General features: G+C 41.6%; 2 protein-coding genes across 4 annotated transcripts in view; both read right to left on the bottom strand.

The window, feature by feature from the left end:
* Positions 1–1,381: 1,381 nt before the first annotated feature.
* nradd (neurotrophin receptor associated death domain) lies at positions 1,382–9,706 on the bottom strand. Its single transcript, XM_068323845.1, has 6 exons — positions 9,340–9,706; positions 5,641–5,767; positions 5,094–5,447; positions 3,769–4,000; positions 3,504–3,643; positions 1,382–2,626 (listed from the first exon to the last, which is right to left on the bottom strand). Exons 1-6 carry the CDS (start codon positions 9,376–9,378, stop codon positions 2,313–2,315), a joined length of 1,206 nt encoding a protein of 401 aa, XP_068179946.1. The 5' UTR covers positions 9,379–9,706; the 3' UTR covers positions 1,382–2,312.
* A 3,253-nt stretch (positions 9,707–12,959) lies between these two features.
* Positions 12,960–19,722, bottom strand: part of nbeal2 (neurobeachin-like 2) — a 32,371-nt gene continuing 25,608 nt past the window's right edge. For all 3 annotated transcript variants that reach the window (XM_068323201.1, XM_068323203.1, XM_068323202.1), the window contains 20 exons: positions 19,397–19,554; positions 19,182–19,315; positions 18,847–18,954; positions 18,667–18,762; positions 18,430–18,554; positions 18,183–18,323; positions 17,970–18,100; positions 17,726–17,835; positions 17,529–17,646; positions 17,284–17,381; positions 17,067–17,180; positions 16,893–16,979; positions 16,704–16,813; positions 16,090–16,262; positions 15,903–15,997; positions 15,682–15,798; positions 14,483–14,644; positions 14,245–14,393; positions 14,005–14,140; positions 12,960–13,869 (listed from right to left, as the gene is read on the bottom strand). In XM_068323201.1, coding sequence (XP_068179302.1) covers positions 13,762–13,869; positions 14,005–14,140; positions 14,245–14,393; positions 14,483–14,644; positions 15,682–15,798; positions 15,903–15,997; positions 16,090–16,262; positions 16,704–16,813; positions 16,893–16,979; positions 17,067–17,180; positions 17,284–17,381; positions 17,529–17,646; positions 17,726–17,835; positions 17,970–18,100; positions 18,183–18,323; positions 18,430–18,554; positions 18,667–18,762; positions 18,847–18,954; positions 19,182–19,315; positions 19,397–19,554 — 2,470 coding nt within the window. In that variant the 3' untranslated portion in view covers positions 12,960–13,761. The remainder of the gene's footprint in view (positions 13,870–14,004; positions 14,141–14,244; positions 14,394–14,482; positions 14,645–15,681; positions 15,799–15,902; positions 15,998–16,089; positions 16,263–16,703; positions 16,814–16,892; positions 16,980–17,066; positions 17,181–17,283; positions 17,382–17,528; positions 17,647–17,725; positions 17,836–17,969; positions 18,101–18,182; positions 18,324–18,429; positions 18,555–18,666; positions 18,763–18,846; positions 18,955–19,181; positions 19,316–19,396; positions 19,555–19,722) is intronic.

Here is a 19,722-nt window from a genome sequence, read left to right as displayed (position 1 = left end):
CTGGCTTTCCTGCTGTGAGTCGGGTTCACTTAAATGTCATTTTGATCCCTCAAACAGATCTAAGCAAACGTGAGTGACCCCCATTACACGATGGACCGCTGAGAGCAAAACAAACTCTACCTCCCTCATGAAGGGGGTGCACGTTTCACTAGAGAACACACACATTCACACACACACGCACTGTTTAGGCAGTTGTTCAGCAACTCTTAAGAACCAGAGCTATCAGTGTCTTCATTAAGAGCTGTGTGGTTTGCACTAAATGGGGAGAACTGGGACGAGTGCAGGCACTTCCCCTGCACTCCTCGGCCCCAACCCCCCTCTCAGTACATTCCATAGCCCCATGCCTGTGTGCTCCAGACCGCAGTTAAGCAGTCCCGTCTGGAGTGTGTGACGGCATATAACACCGCCGTAGGCCACGCAAGATGCCTGCTCCCACTTAGAACTGAATGCAAAGAGATCATTAACAGATTGGGAGTGCAGACCAGATCAGAAGGGGGAGCAGCAGATCGGTTCTCACAGAGAAAAAGGAAACTTTCATCATAAATAGTTTGGATGAAGCTAATACTTTCATTTCACCTTTAAATTATTGAATACCCTTAACTGATTTCCCTGAGGGGAAGAGGATAGGAAGTGTTATTACTTACCTAATCCCTTGATACCATTAATGTTCCAAATCTGTCCCAACTTTCTCACTGTTATCTATTTTTATAACCTTTTATTAATTGCTTTTATCGCCACTTGTCTTTTTTTAAGTGAATCAGTTCAGAATCTTATTTCTCTAACAGGATTATTCTACTGTTCATGCATTAAAATTATACTATTTTAACATGTATTCATTATTAAAAATTAGTTGTAAATTTTTTTTGTTAGCATTATTCTACATTAGTTATTATTGTTCATTACTTCATGAATTTATTCATTACTGTTAGCCACATCAATTTTGTAGTATAAAAAAATACTCATTCATTTTTGAAAACTAAGCAACTCCACAACTGATACAGTATTCAGACTATTCAACTCTATTCACCCATATTATTTCCTGTGTTTCCATCACTAATTTATCAAATTTTCATTAAATGAATAAAACTTTTACAAGACGTTGTGGAATATCATTACAATATGGAAAACATTAACTGCTATGTTGAAAAAATTAATAAAATTCTCCATCACATATGTGTGACTAACACACCGCAGATCCCCATGGTTCTCATATATTTGATTCGGTTAGAGACTTGAAATGTGATGAAATAAATATAATTGCAAGAAGGAATCTTGAAGACAAGTAAAGATGTTAACACTTCTGGGTTTTTTTCTCTGAGAAAATATGGTGACAAAAACAGAGCCGTACATCTTGACCATAAGGAGAACAGAATTCTATCAATTTCCTTCATTCTTCACATTTAATAAATGATCTTCCTTGAAGCCACAGTGTATCAAACAATATGCAATATAATAATAAAAAAACATAAAACTGGTATTTACAATCATACATGATTATTAGGAAGAGCCAAGAAAGCTGGTGATGGGAGTGGAGGCATCACTGGTGCATAATCTCAGTATAAATAAATACCAAGGCTACTTCGTGACTCTAGCAGAGAAGGAAGAAGGAAAGAACAAGGCACTAATTTAAGATGTTCTCTATAAGTGCTCTTAGCAACTGCAAGCATCATTTAGATTTCTGTTGAGACTTGGCCACCATACCAGCAAACAGTCTTTTTTTTTCTTTTTTACAAAAAATAACAGCAATAGAAAAGTGGTGTCAAATACTAAAATTTGATTCATGTATAAAAAACAAAACAAAAATAGTATAGTGAGAATAACCACACTTGTGCAGCAGGTACAAATTATTTTTTCTGATTCCAGTCGCCTACCAAGTACAGTACTGTAGGACATATGTGCATGAAAACAATACTGGAAATGTACTTATGAAATGTATGTGGAGGTCTTTGCAGGTCTGGCCATGGTTTGTCATTGTCCGGTGAGTAAGGCATGTAGGATTAACCAGAAATGTAAATCACTGTCCCTCAGTTGTATCTGCGAGATATTGTGACACACCGATAATGGACACATCACAAGATACTTTATCATTCATTTGGATCCATATAAAATCAAATGGTATAAACTGGACAACAGGATAGTGTTACATGAACAAGTTTTCTTATCTCATTAAGAATTGAATAAATGTCCAATAAAGAAATTAGAAGAGTCGGCAGACGCCGCTGTGACAGAGACGCTGATATCAGAGAGCCTCACTTTTAAAAGAAAGTTCTTCACTTAGGTCTTTTAATGTCAGACTTGAGTATAAGAAGGTGTCAGACCACTGAAACCCCCTGTGTGGGGCAGGTAAGAACTGTCACCACGTCGGGCCTCTCGATACGAGCCAGTGCAGAACACAGCAGTCCCAGAGTGGACCCTTCCTTCTGGGCCCAATTCGACAGGAGCGTGTGAGCAGGGGCTTCTCCACGCCCAAACACATCCAGCTGTTCAGGCTCATAGCCCAGCACTGCGCCCACCTGCCTCCACCCACGGGCCCCTCCCTCTTGCAGGAGGCGCTCCACCTCCTCCTGCCTATGTGGGGGCAGGTTGATGTACTGACGATTGTCCAGCTTGCTGTCCCTTTTAGTACCTGTGGAAATATAGGTTATAATGTTACTGCCATTTGTACAGAGAAAACCTTATGCAAGCAGGATATTATGAGTGGATATGTTAATACTACAAATGGGATGGTGAATTACAGAGTTACAAGAGTTTTTCTTTGAGAAGCAGAATGTGGCAGCCTTTTTCTTGAGGTTCCTTTCCACTTTAATTCTGGTGGTGCATTTAGCGTTATAGCAGTCTGTCCAGATTTTTTTTGTTAAGGGTGTAACTCAACAACTATTCAATATTTTTACATGAAAGTTGGCTGAAACATCAGGCATATGCTTTCGCTATTAAGACATTTCAAAGTTTCACAAATATTGGTCATTTTCCAGGAAATCTCACCATTCAAACATTTTACGACACATTCATCCTTTTATTTAGAAACGCCATTGAAAAGTTTTTACTCAATCAGAATTCATCAAACATCATCACATGTCCAGAAATTATTCTGTTTGAAGCGTGGAAGAGATCGGTGTTAGAGTGGAGAGGAGATGGAAAGTATTCTCAAACTTTTCTCAATAATTTTGTCTTCAAGGAAACGGATGGATAGAAGCAATGTGTGTATAATACTGTTTACTGTGTGTATCTGCATCCTTAGCCATGTGTCCAGGTAAACCTAATTTACCTCCATGTTTATCAGCTCACACTCTTCCTCTCAACTGCATTAGTATTCATTAAGTTCTTGTAACAGCCTTCAGAAACATGTGATTTTCTTTTCCTTTGCATTTCCTACTAACATTTTCACAGCATGTCATACAGCTTGACGAACGTCTAGATGTAACAGTCACCTTGTTAAGACTTCTTCTGGAACCTCTGAAATTCAATTGCATTCATTATATTGGAGTTTCAAAAGCTGGTCGCACCTTTGCTGGTGTTGTCCTGTATACTGTGAGAGTCCAGAAATACGCCGCTGTCACTTTGGAGCTTTTCTCCCTCTGGAGATGTTCCTAACTCAGCTGCCCGGGCCTTAGAGAGAGCCCTCTTCTGTTTACATGTTCTCCAGCTGAGAAAAGTAGAGGAAAATTAGTTATGTTAAGCCCGCAGTGAGCTATTTTTCACCCCAGGCTTGTATTAAAAGCATTAAGACTTCCATTTAAGGGCTAGGACCCTTCCCTTGTGAAAACTCACCATTTATAAGCCACGTAAATAAGTAGACCCAGCACCACAGCGGCCAAAACAGACACATAGATCAACATGTTGCTGCTGCCGCCTTCATCATGGGGGGTGAATTTGGGCGTTCCAGGGACAGGACTGGCCTCTCCTTGCTTGGTCACCTCCTCAACACCCGGCCAGAGAGAAGCATCACGGGTCCCATCGAGCCCATCCAGACCAGGCCGAGACAAAATGTGCAGCTTCTTATCTGTCGATTTGGGGAAAGTCACGTTAGAGGCAAAACCATTCATGTGCACATTAGAAACAGATTTGGACTGCGTTTCACTCCTCTGTAAGAAAGCTCTCTCAGTCCCCTGGAGTTTTAAAGGTTTTCATTGCCTCTGTTTTCCAGCGTCATTCTCACTCCTGTGGTCAGCCTATTTTAGGATCAAACACTGTGAGGTACGGATGACCTCTCTGAAGCCAAAGGGTCACGACATATGGAACTCAAGTGTCTACAGATGACCTTATTCCTGGAGAGCAAATGAAGCCTTTTGAGAGCAAGCTGAGTACTTGTTAGGGTCAGCTGCCTCTTTTGGCCTTAGGGTTCAATGTGGGCAGTTAACCTGAGGACCCGTCAGATTCATACCAATTGGATTACAATAGTTCAGTCGGCTCTTTTTTCACTACTCATGTTTCCCAGCTCAGACTGTTGCTGAGTGTTCAGATGAGGGTGTGGATGCAGGTGTTGACCACATGTATTCTCCTAGAACCTCCCACTTCCTCTTCTACTGCATTAGATCATTATTCTGTCTTTTACAATGGTTACAGTCCCCTGAGTTAGATCTTTAATAAAATAAAGCTGGCACAATCCTTTTTTTTTTGGCCAGCAAATCCAGTTTAAAGAACACATTAACAACGCATTCATCTGTGGCACTCAGCATCAACACCATTCATTCCTTCTGATTACGTAAGTCAGGTCATATTTTAAGATTAACAAAAGGGAAAAATAACATACCAAAGCAGCAGGGTCTGTAGTTTTTAAGAATATACAAACAGTTTATACGTAGGAGACTATTTCCAGCTGCTGATTTGATGAACTAGTGAGAATTTACAAGAGCAGGACAATGAATGAATTGAGGATTGCTCTGATATTATAAAAAACATCAGTGTAAGTCTTGATCATTTTTCAATTCCTTTTTTGATTTTTAGAACTCAAAGGAGGTCTGTGACACAAAAGTATTATTTAGTTAGCAGTATTAATTTCAGTATTAGTTGTTAGATAATTAGAGAGTTTCACCGGTAATGTCCTTCATAACTGGTGATGCATGATCTCGGTCTATTTCATTCCTAGAACTCACCCATGCAAAGAGTGTCTGAGTTGGGCATGCAGGCACGGATCTCCACCTCACTGGAGGAACACTGGGTGCACGCCTGGCAGGGTTTGCTGCTTCGAAGTTCCTCAGAAAACGTTCCTGGGCCACATGTCTGACACTTTGTGTCTCCACGTGGACCACACTCCTGGATCACGCCCTCGCCACGATTGCATTTGGAGCAAGGCGCACACAGGCCGTGGATGCCCCAAAAGAAGAAGTCATTGTCACATTCACATTGTGTATCCTGAGTGGCAGAGCAAGACGCCAACATGGGGACGCCTGAAGGACACTTGGAGCAGGGAAGGCAAGCGCCGAGGCCTTCGGGTGAGAAAAATGTTCCTGGGAGATGGATTGCAAAATCAGTGTCAGTCTGGATATACAATATATGTTTTATGTCACAAATCACTGACGATGATGAGAGATTGTGCCTTTTTATGTCTTCCAGCCTCTTGAACAGATGACAGACATAATCTTAAGGCAAAGGAAAGCACATTCTACACCGGGGATGTAGCCTTAGATTATAACTGCTTACCCTGTGGGCATGGCGCACACTTGGTATCTTCTTTCCCACACTCTACCTTCACTCCAGCAGGACACAGTCTGCAGCACTGCCCTGATTCGGTGAATTTACCGCTTGCACAGGCATCTCCTAGAGTAACCTAGAGTGAATAAATAGCACGGCTTAAAAATGAATACTCTTCATATGATCGGATGTGAATCAAACATCTTTGTTAGCATATCTGGAAACCACTGATACAAATACAGTATGTTTAATGTAAGTAGTTCCAAGTATTAAGGAGCTTTTTTTCTTAGAACACATTTGGGAAGAATATCACACCCTTCCCATTTCGGTGCACTTTAAGAACTGGGTTGACTGAAAATAGCTCTTTAATCTTTAGATCTGCCTCAGTTTTCGTCTTTTAAGTGCTCTGAGACCTTATCTGAAAGTGGGTAATGGAGAGCCCAGTCTGAATTATGACATGAGGGGTATATCAGACATTCCTAACAGCTTGTGCTGCAGGGTTGATGCCTGACAGGAGTGGCTGGCTTTAATCAAATGGCTTTGGACCAGTGGACATCATAAGGAAAAAAAAGGGGGGAGACGGAAAACGGTCAAAAAAGGAGGAAGGAAGAAGTAAAAAAGAGCTTCCGCACTCCCACTCGTTCCAAATCAGTATGAATGACAATGTGCATCTGTGTGTGAGTACAGTGTATGTGTGTGTGTTTCTTGAAAAGGGGGTGGTATAAAAAGGAGACAGCCCCAGGCGAGGGTGTCAGTTAACCGAGGCTGCCCAGCATGCAAGTGTCTATTTGGGTGAGAGGGGGGCCTTTGAAGTCTCAAAGGCCTGCAGGTGTGTCTATGAAGGTCAGTATTTCACCAACTCCCCTTCTCCAGGCTCTGAACAACGGCATCTTAAACATGCACACATTTAAGGGGGATTGGCCTTCTCCACCTGGGGGCTAACAACAGCAAACAGATGTCTAACAACTAACCTCCTGCAAAGGGGAGAACGAGGGGACATCTAAACAACCCACTGATGTCTCATTGTTTCTGAAGTATGCCAAGAAACACGGGAAACGTGTAGACCTGTAGGGCCTCCAACGAAAAGCCCACCCGAATCACTGACACACACACACCAGGCCATGCCTGAGAGCCACTGCCACTCTTTCTAGGGGGGGTCCTGGAGGAGAAACAGTCTGGATTTGTTTCCTGGTTCAGGCGAGGGAGAGCAGCGACAGACCTCAGATCAGAGGTACTGGGGTGTGAAGTCAACAGGCAGGAAACAGAAGGATGTCTGGAGCTGGTTGACCAAGACCGAGACGGGACCATAATAACCTCTTAACTGCGTGTGACAGATGGACGTTCTCCACTCCCACTCCGGAACGTAAACCTCAATCTACTCCTTGCTAATATTCGATGACAGTGGATCCGGTTGCTTCTCACCTCCAACTCGAATTTCTGTCACTTTACAGTTTCTGGTGTGAGTCTGGGCCGGTTTAGTTCAGCCTGCCTGGAGGGCCAACTCGACTCAGGGCAGAAACTGCCAAACCCACTGGTGCCGAAAAATATTAAGGCCATGCCCCACTGGAGACGGGTGGGAACAGTGACCTACTCAGGAGAGGAATAAGTAAATCACTATCAGCCGTGTATACAGTATAAATCACTACTATACAGTATATGGCCAACGCTTTCAACGTGCAATTACAAATTAGAACATTATGTGTGGTGATTAAAATGACTTTCATTAAAGATATTAGGAATAACAAATCCACTTCATAACGAGAAGTGTTTACAATCCCTTTTATCGATTATGCAATCTATTAAATTCACTAATTTACAAAAGAGACAGCCCAGCTAGTTCTGACTGGTTATACTTTAAATTTTACGTTTCACTTTAGTAGCGGAGAAATGAATATCTTTTACTCTTTAGAGTTTTATTTAATTCTGTTCTACATTATTTAACACTATCAATCACTGAGAAACACTGACCGTGTGACTATGTAGTATTTATCGGTGTTTCCTTTGGCGCTGTGTCCAATTTTCATTCAAAGATTGATTAGTTTTGTCTTTACCAGAAACTATTTGTTCTTATCTGTTGCCTTGTGGGCACAAAGTCTGGAGGGACGGGAGCTGAAATTGCTTTTTCCATTTAGGTTAGACGCTGAAATTTGAAGGGATTCCCCAGTGAGAACAGACGGACCACCGGGGAACACTGCCTTCAATGGGGCTCTCAGCTCCACGGCTGCCAGAGTCACTCAGTCATCACAGATGACACACACACACACACACACACACACACACACACACACACACACACACACACACACACACACACACACACACACACACACACACACACACACACACACACACACACACTTCAGCCTCTCTGTGTCTGAAACATTTTCTGGGCCTCTTTGAAGTGAGACCACTTTTGAAGCTTGCAGGCATGCAGTTAATCTAATCTGCGTGAAAATAAACACACAAAAGGATGCTCTCTCCTGCCCTCCCCATGAAGACAACCAAACGTGAGCCTTCCCAGTGACAGTAACAGACAGCAGAGACAGTCTGACCTGAAGGAAAGCTTTCTAAGATGCATACGTCACCTCCACTGATCACTGTCATTAGCAGGGTGGATTAGAGACGAATTAAAGAGCATGTGGTTCTTTTTTCTCTCTTCGCTTCAATCTAACATCCAGTTAACCGAGAACAAGATGGCAGGCAGCGACACGCTAACTGTTCATCTACTGCTTTATGGCTCTCACTGAGGAATTGAGAAGAGGTTCAATGTCTTCATGATCCTCAGGTTTCTCCAAAGAAATCAGATTGACTACTCTGTGGAAATTCAAATGGCTGCGGTAACAACCTACCCCTTCGCCCTTAGCCCACCATCACTAACAGTCAACAGCACACACACACACACACACACACACACACACACACACACACACACACACACACACACACACACACACACACACACACACACACACACCACAAACTGGGACAAAATGACGATAATTGCTTTGCTCCGGATATCCAGAACACCAGGCCAACATTTCACCAGGAGCAGCAAGAAACGTGTAGAATCAAGAGGTAAAATGAGTCAAACCAACAGCAGAGACTCATAAAGACTCTGCGTGTGAGGCAAAGTCAACTTTTAAGAGATCACTCAACAGCACCAACCCAGATATGTGTAAATACATTTTATTTTGTATTCAGTGTGTGGGCTGCAGACTAATTCATAGTTATGTTTACAAAGTTAAGAGAATCACCACCTTGGCTTTCATCCCAGGAGAAAGATACTCATCATTTATCTAAACACTAACATAAGTGCTTTGACTCTGAGGAGCGTGTCCAGGCAGGAATACAAGCCCCGTGGGCTTTTCTTTCTGAGGAGGATGAGTGTCAAATTATTGTCTGCAGTGGAGGCCTGTTTCTCACACCGATCATGGCTAAATAACACGCTCTCTATCATACTGTGACCACAATGCGCTCATAAAACACCTTAGTCACCGTGTAGGTGAATAATGTTGGTGAACCTTAATGCAACACACTCCCGTGGGGTACCGCGCTTTAAAATGAGTTCCTGTGGGAATAACGGAGTGGAATAAAAGTCAATTCATTTAAAAATCCTGTTAGGATAAAAAGTGACTTAAGAAAGAAGTAACATTAAAAAAGTTTTTTTTAAGAAAACATAAAGTAGTAACTTAATAGGCTATTGCTTACTTTTAAAAGTTGAAGCACACAGATGACAAGTAGTTTCATGTCTTCAGTCCGTGGAATTCTTTTGTGACAGATCGGAGCGTCTGAAAATCTGTGACGTGACTTCAGTCAGCAGAACAACAGCAAAAAGTGTCGAGAGAAAAAAAAGAAGCAAAGAAAGAAAGTTCGCTTTTAGTCCAGTAATGAGATGTTTTTACGCAGCTTTACAGTTCAGGCTGTGTAATCCGTGGGTTCTCCCGGTGTCAGCGCGGCAGACGCATTTCCTTCTTCCCACGCGTCCCCCACTGGTCCTGGGCGAGTGAACACAGTTTCTTCTGTTTCAGCTGGCAGGATGGACTCACTGCCACCTCTCCAGCAGCTTTGCAGCAGATGAGGCAGGAAAGGCTCCGACCAGCTCTCCCGGGTCCTTCCTCCTCCCATCTTCTCAGCTTTCAGTCCGGCCCGCTGATTGGCTGCATCCCCGCGACCCGCTGCTGGAAGCAGGAGCGGAAAGAAACCGAACCAGTGTGACGCCGACTGGCCACGCATGGACACGCAGATCCAGTATTAGAACCATATTATATTATATTATATTATATTATATTATATTATATTATATTATATTATATTATATTATATTACTGTATATTATATGCCCAGTCACTGATACAGGGGATGTGCAATGTTTAATGTTATGTCTTTATTTATACACAACATATTTAATATGTATTTATTTTATTGAATATTTGTTTGGAAAGCAAATTTTTGGGTAAAATGATTTATTCAGTTTACATTTTCCCCCCTGTATTATCTTGATCACGAATCATCATGTTGACTTACTTAAATCATTTTTTTGTAATTTCACTGAATACTTTGTGTTAGATATACATTGTCCTGAATTTATTTTATTCTAATTATTCGACTTTAATTATAATAAATTAAGTTCAAATTATATAACCAATACAAAAGAGTAATATATTAAATTCAAATAAATATTAAAAATGTCATACATAATTATTATGAAATAAAAGTCAAATAAACAACATTAGACTATATAAAGTAGCAGTAATGATCATCATCTTTATCCTCAAGAAATTACCATATACATTAAGACATGAATTTATAATGCAATTAGATAATATATATAATATCTTGAGTTGACCACACATTACTCCTCATGTTGAATATTTTACTTAATATAGTTTTTGTGCTTTTCTACATTATTCATCATAATCAGGGGTGAAATAATAATTTAAAAAACGTTTGTTTTTTTAGATCCGAGGGTAAATCCAGTAAAAAAGAATTCTGTGACATGAAGCATTTTACAACACCACATGGTATTTACACAGAGCTGTGATCAGCTGCAATCAAAAAACAAAGGGGAGCTTGAGAATCAAACAAGATGCCTTGAGAAGAACTGCATGTTTGATCTCAGCAATTGAAAAGATTAGAAAACCAACGCAGGGTAAATCACACACCTTGTAAAATCTAGTGAATGCATCACGGGGGAGCCGGGAGACTTCAGAGGAAAACAAATGGGGAGATCTTTCAGACACAATGCACCTCGCATTTCAAAGCCTGCAGAGGCATGAGAGGAGACAGAGTGGATTTTCTTGCTCTGATAAAAATCCAGCCATATTCCAAACACATGGAATCCTGCTTTCTTTTTCATACATGCCACAAAAGGAAGAAATTGTCTTCTTGACTGTCAGTTCATGCCCTTTCAAATGAGTCTGCTCATTTTAAATCTTTGTCTGAGATTCTTGGTTATTGTCAAGTGAAATAATAAATAGCAGTCTACATGCCCTCAGTGTGTTTTCAATCAAGCGTATTTTTTCTTAATTCCACTTCATTCTTCTTTATCCTGTTTTGTTTGAAGACACTTATGAATCTAATATTATATTTCTTTTGTATTGTCATCGCAAAAACTGGCTTTCAGGACAAAGCTTTCATGGAAAGATGAGATTTCAGAAGTGCACCGAGTCAAAAACACAAACAAATAATGAAATAATCATGAGTTTATCAGTAAAGAGATAAATGAACAGCTCTTGTCATGTCTTTACAAGCCGACTTGTCTCACTGTTGTGTGAAAGCACCCTGGGCCAGGTTCCTCTCTGGTCATGCATAAGTGGGAATGATAAGACAGCCGTAAAAAAAAAAAAAATCATTGACAAAGGCTTTAGAAAAAACTCGAGGGGGTGAAGAGGGGTTGAGGGTGGGTTGCAGACCACTGTTTGACAAGCTGGTGCAGTTCTTCAAGAACAACTCAAACAACACCGAAACTGTTGCGCTTCATGAGACGCATCCCCTCAGGTCTGCAGAGGTCAGATGGAGAAACTGCTGATAACTGAGAGTGAGGCGTCAATCCCTCCCTCCATTGTCAACTAGGTAACATCAGAGTGACTGCATCCCTCCTACCCCACTTCCCTTGTTCTGTGGTTTGTATTTGACTGGAGGTCTACAGATCAGTTTTATCACCCGCCTCACTGGTCCCCACCTCTCTGAATTGTACCCCTGGAGGTGTTTATGGGGAGGCCAACAGGATGTTCGGCCCACCAGGAGATCAAAGTCTCCTCTTCTTGCTGCTGCTCGTGTTGACCTTTTCAACTCTAATGGGTTAAGATCACAAACACATGCAAGGCAGGGATCACAGTAGAGGAGCTGGATGACATTCGTCGTGGGAGTCGATCTGTTTCCTTTCCTGCTTTGGTTCACACACAAGAATTGGGGATCATTTTCAATAATGGACAACCGTCCCACAAGGTAGGTTAGGGTTCACAGACGATTCCTGAATTATGAAACAAACATGGGATCGCGTGACACTGCTGTTACTTTTTGCTACATGTAGAGACTGAATTCTGAAAGGAAGTATCTAGTTTGATAACACAGTGGGCTTTCTTAGCTACGATAAAATAACTTACATGACACTTTACATCTGAAATACTTACAACATTAGTGTTACATGATCTGAGACCACTGTGCATTATTAATGCATTATTAAATTCATTACTAAATTTGTGTTTCCACAAACAATTTTTCCAGTTGCATAGGGAGCATGTCATCTTATTGTCGTACAAGTAAAATGTGGGTTTCAGACAGCCTAGATGATTTCTTGTATTTCCACAATGGAAATCAGATGAATCTGTGAACAAATATGGATGATTTAATAAATATTTGCCTGTGGGTTACGGTTACTATGACCACAGAGTAATTTCTATGTGCCATGAAAATGGTATTGCATTCAACCAAATAGTTCTTTTTGTCTGTGACCCATCACGACACTGCATAACAACTACTTTGTTCCAACCACAGTAAACAAAACTGGCAGGAAGTGAATTCCACTGAAGCTCACTCACACTTTCTGCTCGTTTTTCAAAGTCATGTGATGTTTTTGATCTTGCATTACTTGTTTGATACTAGTGGACAAGACAGTACATCTGTCCAGCCAGTTCACTGACTTCATTCACATCTTGCATGTCTTAGTCAAGTAGAGCAGCAACACATTTTTTAAATTGATCGGCAGGCTTAATCAACTGCGCAGACACAAAAAATTAAACAGGATTTGAGATTCAAAGTAAAAAATGCATTCTCAGATCACACAAAACAGATTCATGTGATTGACACTAATGAGACAAGCACAGACGTACTTGCAAAGGCTTTTAATCCATTATGTGTAAGGCATCAGTAGGTGTCCAAGCATTATGATAATGATAAAAAATGATATAATACAAATACTTATCCAATGAAGCAGTTATTGCATTCACTGTAACAGTTTTACATTGCTAAAGGCAGAAAGACATGTAGAATTATACATTGTGGTATCTTGGTCCACATCTGGTGTGTGATCGTCTGGATGTAGCCCACTGATGATCCCAAGACAGCACTGGTTCACTGGTGATCACTCATCACCAATGCCTTCCTCTGCAAAATTTACCCTCTTGTGGTATTTACCTGTATTGCAATGTGGAAATCTCGAGCAACATTTACAGCAGAAGTCTTCAAGTTTCCAGGAGTTTTAAGAAAGTGCCATTGCCAAACAACAGCTATGGGACATTCAATAGCACAGGGATCACAAATGTCCCTCTGACAACAGAGAAGCCAGAGAACATGGAGTCTGGGGGGTTCACAGCTTTACTGTTCTCTGTGTCTGAGGACTCTTGTGCACCAGTGAGAGTCACATCCCTGAAATATGACTCACTGAATATACAGTTCAACAGTAGTTCAAAACCTCAAACATCAAGCTCTTTTCTATCCTCAGAATAAAGCCACTCTTTGGAATGATGCTGACTAAAAACAGTGTGGAACTGTAAATGAAATACACAATAAAACATCAAGTAATTTAAGAATAAAAAAGTGCTGAAGGTATAGTTGCTCTCTCAGAGAGGTTGATGACTGAGAATATTTTCCCAGCATTTTAAAGGAAGGAAGGCGTTGTTGGGTTGGAATTCATTTACCGGCATTCTCAGTGGGATTGTATTCAGTTTCTCCTGATGACACCTGAGAGATTCGGCGTGTGGAGCCCCATAGGCGACGGGGAAACTGTCCTGTGCGGACCTGAGAGCAGCAGGGAGAACATGTTAGTACCTGCTTGAGGACTGAAACAGCGATGTTAGATTTCAGACTCAATTATCATCTGAAAAAAACTGGTTTCCATAGAGTATTTAGCATATGATTAACCCCACCCCTCACCTCCTCTGGTTTCCCTGCCCCCACCACAATTAACTTTCCATCTTCTAGTCCCACCAGGATGTGGCTGCACTCCTTAGTGACCGACACACACCTCACAGGAACTTTCAAGGCAAGGGGTGTTACAGGAGCATCCAGGCTGTCAGAAACCAAAATGTTGAATTGAAAAAAATAAAAATAAAATACAATAAAGCCCTTTATATTTATGTTTAATGCCGCAAAGTGTGTTCTCAATTTCTTTACCTGCATAAATCCCGTATGTGGAGGCTGCCCTGCATGGTTCCCAAAATGATGTATTCAGACACCAGGTGGAGAGCAGTTACCTGCTCGTCCATGGTGAAGGAAGACAGCAGACAGCCATTCACTGAGTAAACATGAATGGAGTATTTGCCCTGAAGGAACAAGCAGAGATGCGGTACAAGCTTAAGCTGGTTTAGTAGTGTCATTATTTGCTTAGCCTGTGTTTCGTTGCTTGCTATACCTTCCTACGAGAGCGTTCCTCCCGCGAAGTCTGCACCACAATGTGACCCTCCATGCCCACCTGGAGCTCAGAGATTTGGGCTGGTACACAGCTGTCAACAGGAGGCCGCAGAGTTCGCAGGAACTGGCCTCGTCGGATGGTGTGCACTATCACAGTACCATCCTGAAACATAATGGGGAGCAAATTAAGTAAAGATGTTATCACATTGTTCTCGACCTCATATGCATTTTTTATGCATGTGTGTTTTATGCTTACAAGGTTTTTCCGAAATCAAAAACATAAAGTCACAAGTAATTATTGGAGTTTTGCGGCAGCTTCTCAGGCTGCAAAATTTGGCAACAGAGAATTCAAATAGATCAAAGTAAAGGCCTTCAAAAACAGACAAAAAAATGAGAGAGCCAAAAGCGTGGTTTGCCTGTGGTTCATTTTGTTTTAAATTATAGGTTCTGAAGAGTGTATGAACAACTGCTGGGTTAAGTTAAGATTCTGAGCAGCAGCGATGTGAAGGTTGTGTCCAGCATAGGTTTTACATGTTTCTCTGCTTCAACATACCTGAGTCAAATGAACAAGTCTTTACAAAAGTCCTTCAGAACTTGGCACCAAATACATGGCATCATTTAAATTAGGTGAGTTTCGAGAGTGTAAAACACGTAGGACAGAACTTTTATGTTACACCATCCAAGTCTTAAACTCACAACTTTAAAGGCCAAAAATTAACGCATTACAGTGCAGATTTACCTCCAAAGCAATGAACCACTGATGAGTTCACGTTATGATGTTTACATAATAATGTTTCAAGACCAGCTATTTATAAATTACAATTAATACAACTCAATTTTAAATGTATGTGATACAATTTTGAAAATGTATCTTCTGTCAACTATCGTGAAATATGTTTTAAATAAACTGCATGAACCCTGGAGATGTATTTTATTGTGAATTGTCTGTTTGGGTTGGATAATTTTAGATAAGAGTCAAACGCTTCAACACACTGCTGGCTCAATAGCAGCGAAAGTTCAGAAATGTGTCTCGCTGTGTTCCAAGTATAGTGTCAAATGAGGACAGTTTTTTCCCTGCCTCCATCAATTGTAAAAGTCTGTGGGTTTTGTACTTTTGGTCAGAAACTTTTTTGTATTGACTTCCATATTAAATAAATACTGTCATTCTTTCAGACAGGTGTAAAAACAGTTATCTCTGACCTTTGACCCTGAGACAGCCATATCCAGTTCAGTGCTGATGGCGACACAGGTGACCTCCTGATCGTGTCCACAGAGAACCTGCACTGGCCGTGGTGACAGGCCACTGGAGAAGCCTCCCTGAGGGACACAAGTGCTATAACATGAGCAGCATCTTACACATTTCCACACATTCACAGGCAGTGCATTGTGTGAAGCTGTGTGTGAGATCTGAAGACGTTTACCTGCTGCAGAACTTGCCACACGATACAGGATGTATCCTTTGAGCCAGAGATGAGGTAGATGCCGCAGAGGTCCAGAGCCAAGCATGTAACAACATCTTTGTGGAACAACACAAATAAGATATGCTACATGGAACAAAAGCATACATGCATTTAAAGTTCTGTACAGATGTAAGTTAGACAAACTCACCGATGTGCCGGCAGATCCTGCCCACCAGCTTGCCCTTCCCCAGCTGGGTGACGCGGAGACTACAGTCCCAGTGTCCTCCACTGAACAGCAGACGGCCATCATTGGACACCACCAAAACCTGAGCACTGATCTCCACCCCGGGAGAGAAAGGTCCACTCAAGAAGCGTTGCGTTCTTCACCACCAAGCCAGAGTGGAGAGATCAAAAGCCCGTTAAATTGTTATGACTGAAACTTTCATGAAGCACAGCACTCAACTTGATTTCATGGTGTTTTATTTCCTGTTTATGTGACCCATGTTCATCGTCTGTTTAAAGAAGATATTCTAAACCAGATTTCAATCAATTAAAGACTTTGAAGTTTCAAATACAGCCGGACACACTGTAGGCTTCCATTTAACTGTCAGGAAAGCTTTTATTCTTTCAAGTACAGGAAAACATAAGGCAACATTCAGCACCAACAAATACATGTCCTCTAACAGACATAAGCATTACTGTGTTGTGTTGTGTTATTATTAGGTAAATGCTGAAGGCACAAATTAATAAATTGAACAGGGACATAGTTTTCTGATTCGACTTGATAATTGGATTCACATAATTGTACATTTTTCCACTCACTTGGGATTAGTCATGGTCGGATCCTTGGTGAAGGTGAAGTAGTTGGCGATGTTTTTGTCGTACGGCAACCAGCTGTGTGTCCCTATTAACCCGTTAGAACTCACAGTCACCTGTGAAATTCAGTGATTTAAAATCAATGAGTGCCTGTTGTTGTATTGAGAGTCGTTAACGTGTCCAAATGAACCTTACCAGCATATCTGAACCCTGAATGATGAAGGAGCGATTCTGGTTCTTTGGCACCACCGCCTGGACCAGAGGAAGTCCGTCACTGACCACCTGTAGCAACCCACATATGAATAAATGCACACACAACGTCATAAATTAAGCTATTACTGTTATTTTATCGTGACAGGATGAACCCACCTCTACAAACGGCCGGAGCTTTGTAAGCTGTTCAAAGATATTCAGGGGCACAGTATCCAGGCGAGCCTGTCGCCTCGATGTACCCTCAGCTGACATGCGAGGAGGATGAGGTTCCTGGTTGGAGATTGGAATTTCAGAAACAGAAACGAACTGTACTGGGTTGCTAATGGGGTTAATTCATACTAAGTGTATGTTAGTGTGACTGTGGTCTGTCTACCTTGAGGAGCTGACATGGGGTTTGCCCAAAGTTGCTGATGATGCCTTCCAGGGCTTTACGCTCGGTCTCATTAGCGATTGCATCCAAATCTACAGCACCTGAAACGCAGCACAAGATTTAACAGTAATAAAGAAAAACCATTTATACATAAAACCTGAACATGGGTCTCGAGGAGCAGAGGAAGTGATTTTAAAGGAAAAGTAGCAGGTTTCAGTCATTACTTGTGAATTTAAGTGTTAACTTACCCTCATAAGTGCAGTAGTAGAAGACATTGAGGGCTTTTACTGCCTCTTCACCTCTCTGCTTATAACCAAAGATCAGATCGATCCACTCATGGAGGTGACTGGACACATGCTCACATTCCTAGAATTAAAGATGTAAGTTGTCGTCATCTTAAACAGCTGTATTAATATCAATCCTCTGGATGTTTTTGGAGGCTCACCAATGCTTTCCTGTGTTTTCGGATGAAGTCCTCTCTTGATGTGGCCCAGCGAGGCAAGAGAACGTCTGTCACTGACTCCTGAGATATTTGCAATCTTCCCAGATCAAACCCTGCAAAAACCACACGGCAGTGACGCACTAGGTTCTATTACTAAGCAAATAATCATAAATCAATAACATTACACCTAAGACCTTAGCTTCAGTCAATAAAACCAGTTTGCTTTCAATTTGCAGATCTCCCTCACCGTTCATGTTTTGAAGGAATTCTGGGAAGTAGAAGAACTCTGGGATCAGCTCTTTGACATCAGCTGGACTCTCCATGCGAGCCTGCCAGGCTGCCGCCACAGAGTGGAACTGCCTGTCTGCACAATCGAACCTGAACGACGACAACACGCGTCAATAAAACACCACAGGATGTCCAGGAACTCATTATCTCAGTATGTCGTTGCAGTTCCCACCTGCCACTCTGCAGCTGGATGTGAAGAGTTGTGAATGGCTCCATGCGGATCATGTAGTGCATGACGCCCGCTGCATTAGAATAGTGTGTGCCATAGTGGAATTTGTCAGTGGTGCCTGTTGGGTCCTCAAAGCTCTCAAATCTAGCAACAAAAACACAAATGGTTTATTGATAGAAGAATCAGAGTGATGTTTTTGAATGTTTTCCCCTATTAAAAAAAAAAAAGAAGATACATCCTTGAATCTTACTTTTCTCGGACATTCTGTGCGTGCCTTGGGTTGACTACGCCGATGGGTTTGGACAAGTCTCTGAAAACTTCAGGGTCCTCCAGGTTTAAAATGGGAGATGTATAGTCACACAAGACCCAGGGGAACTGAAGGAAAAAACAATCTCATCATGATGCCACCCGACACTTGAAGTGATCATCTTTTCAAAAGAAAGCATCACAGATAATTAACACAGTCAGGGGAGATGGAGGGACGCACCACAGGATACTGTGACAGGTCGTTATACGTGCGTCCTGCGATGGTGTTCAGTTGCATCAGATACTCAAAATTGGAAATTTCTCTGCAAACCCATTTCTAAGGAGCACAGCACAAATTTTATTGATTAAGTGTTATTAATTAAGTTATTAAGTGTTATACACATTTTTCAAAAATAAATACCTGTGTAAGTCCAGATGACTTTAGCAGCTCTTGGGGCGAGCGAGAGCCAAAATAAAAAAGGTTGGGAGGCCGCAGCCCCAGGATTCTGGAGTAGACTTTGTTCCGTACCTGAAAGGCAAGACGTAAGGAAAGTTTATGCGTGTGTGTATGTGAGCGCGCGCGCACATGCACACGCACACACACACACACACACACACAAACACACACACAGTATATTCGTAAACTCCACAGAGAAAAGAATCAAACCCGGTACATATTTGCTGTGAGCCAACACAATTTACTATATGTGTTCATACAGTATTTTAATTTAAAAGGACCGTAGAACTGAGCCTCACTTTCTTTTTGAAGTTGATGAAGTAATGGGTCTGATCTATGAAGAACAGTTCCAGAGCGGACCGCCGCAGGTTGTACCGCCTCAGATGGACTTCTCTGAGCTGAGACAAAGGCCTCTTGAAATCAAACCCGATTCCTAAAGATGCAGAAATTATTTACATGTGTGACAGATCCTCTGATCATCACCTCTAATGATCATCATCACATATTCTCTTACCTTCCTCTGTCTCTTCTTTCTCACTGCTGCCATCATAGAAGTAAAGATGGTGTGTGGTAACCTCCAGACGACCTGGGACAACTGCCACAATGGTGATGAGCTCACAGTCTTCAGACAGGACCAGCTTTTCTTTCTGGTTCTCATCCTCTCCTTCCACCCTGACAGTGTGTGAAAATGTTAAACCTTCTTCCGTGCATAGACATAAAATTCAAAGGCCTACCAAAAACGTTATGGCCCATTTGGTAAAACTAATGCTCAAAACTGGTGTGATTAATCTGTTTAAAATAAAATGGGTTAATAGTGTAGGTGTAAACTGCAGCTTCTGA

This window comes from Antennarius striatus, chromosome 9 (genome assembly GCF_040054535.1).
Source record: "Antennarius striatus isolate MH-2024 chromosome 9, ASM4005453v1, whole genome shotgun sequence".
Classification (NCBI taxonomy): Eukaryota; Metazoa; Chordata; class Actinopteri; order Lophiiformes; family Antennariidae; genus Antennarius; species Antennarius striatus.
The sequence above is the reverse complement of the archived record's forward strand: the minus strand, read 5'-3'. Positions and strand labels throughout refer to the sequence as shown.

What these genes read in the sequence shown, in the direction of transcription:
- nradd (XM_068323845.1), bottom strand. Translation starts at nt 9,378, where the DNA reads ATGAAACTACTTGTCATCTGTGTGCTTCAACTTTTAAAA. An exon ending in GTGTGCGCCATGCCCACAGG is followed by an intron (nt 5,448 to 5,640) that starts GTAAGCAGTTAT and finishes TCCATCTCCCAG; the next exon opens with GAACATTTTTCTCACCCGAA. An exon ending in ACAGGACAACACCAGCAAAG is followed by an intron (nt 2,627 to 3,503) that starts GTGCGACCAGCT and finishes ATATTTCCACAG; the next exon opens with GTACTAAAAGGGACAGCAAG.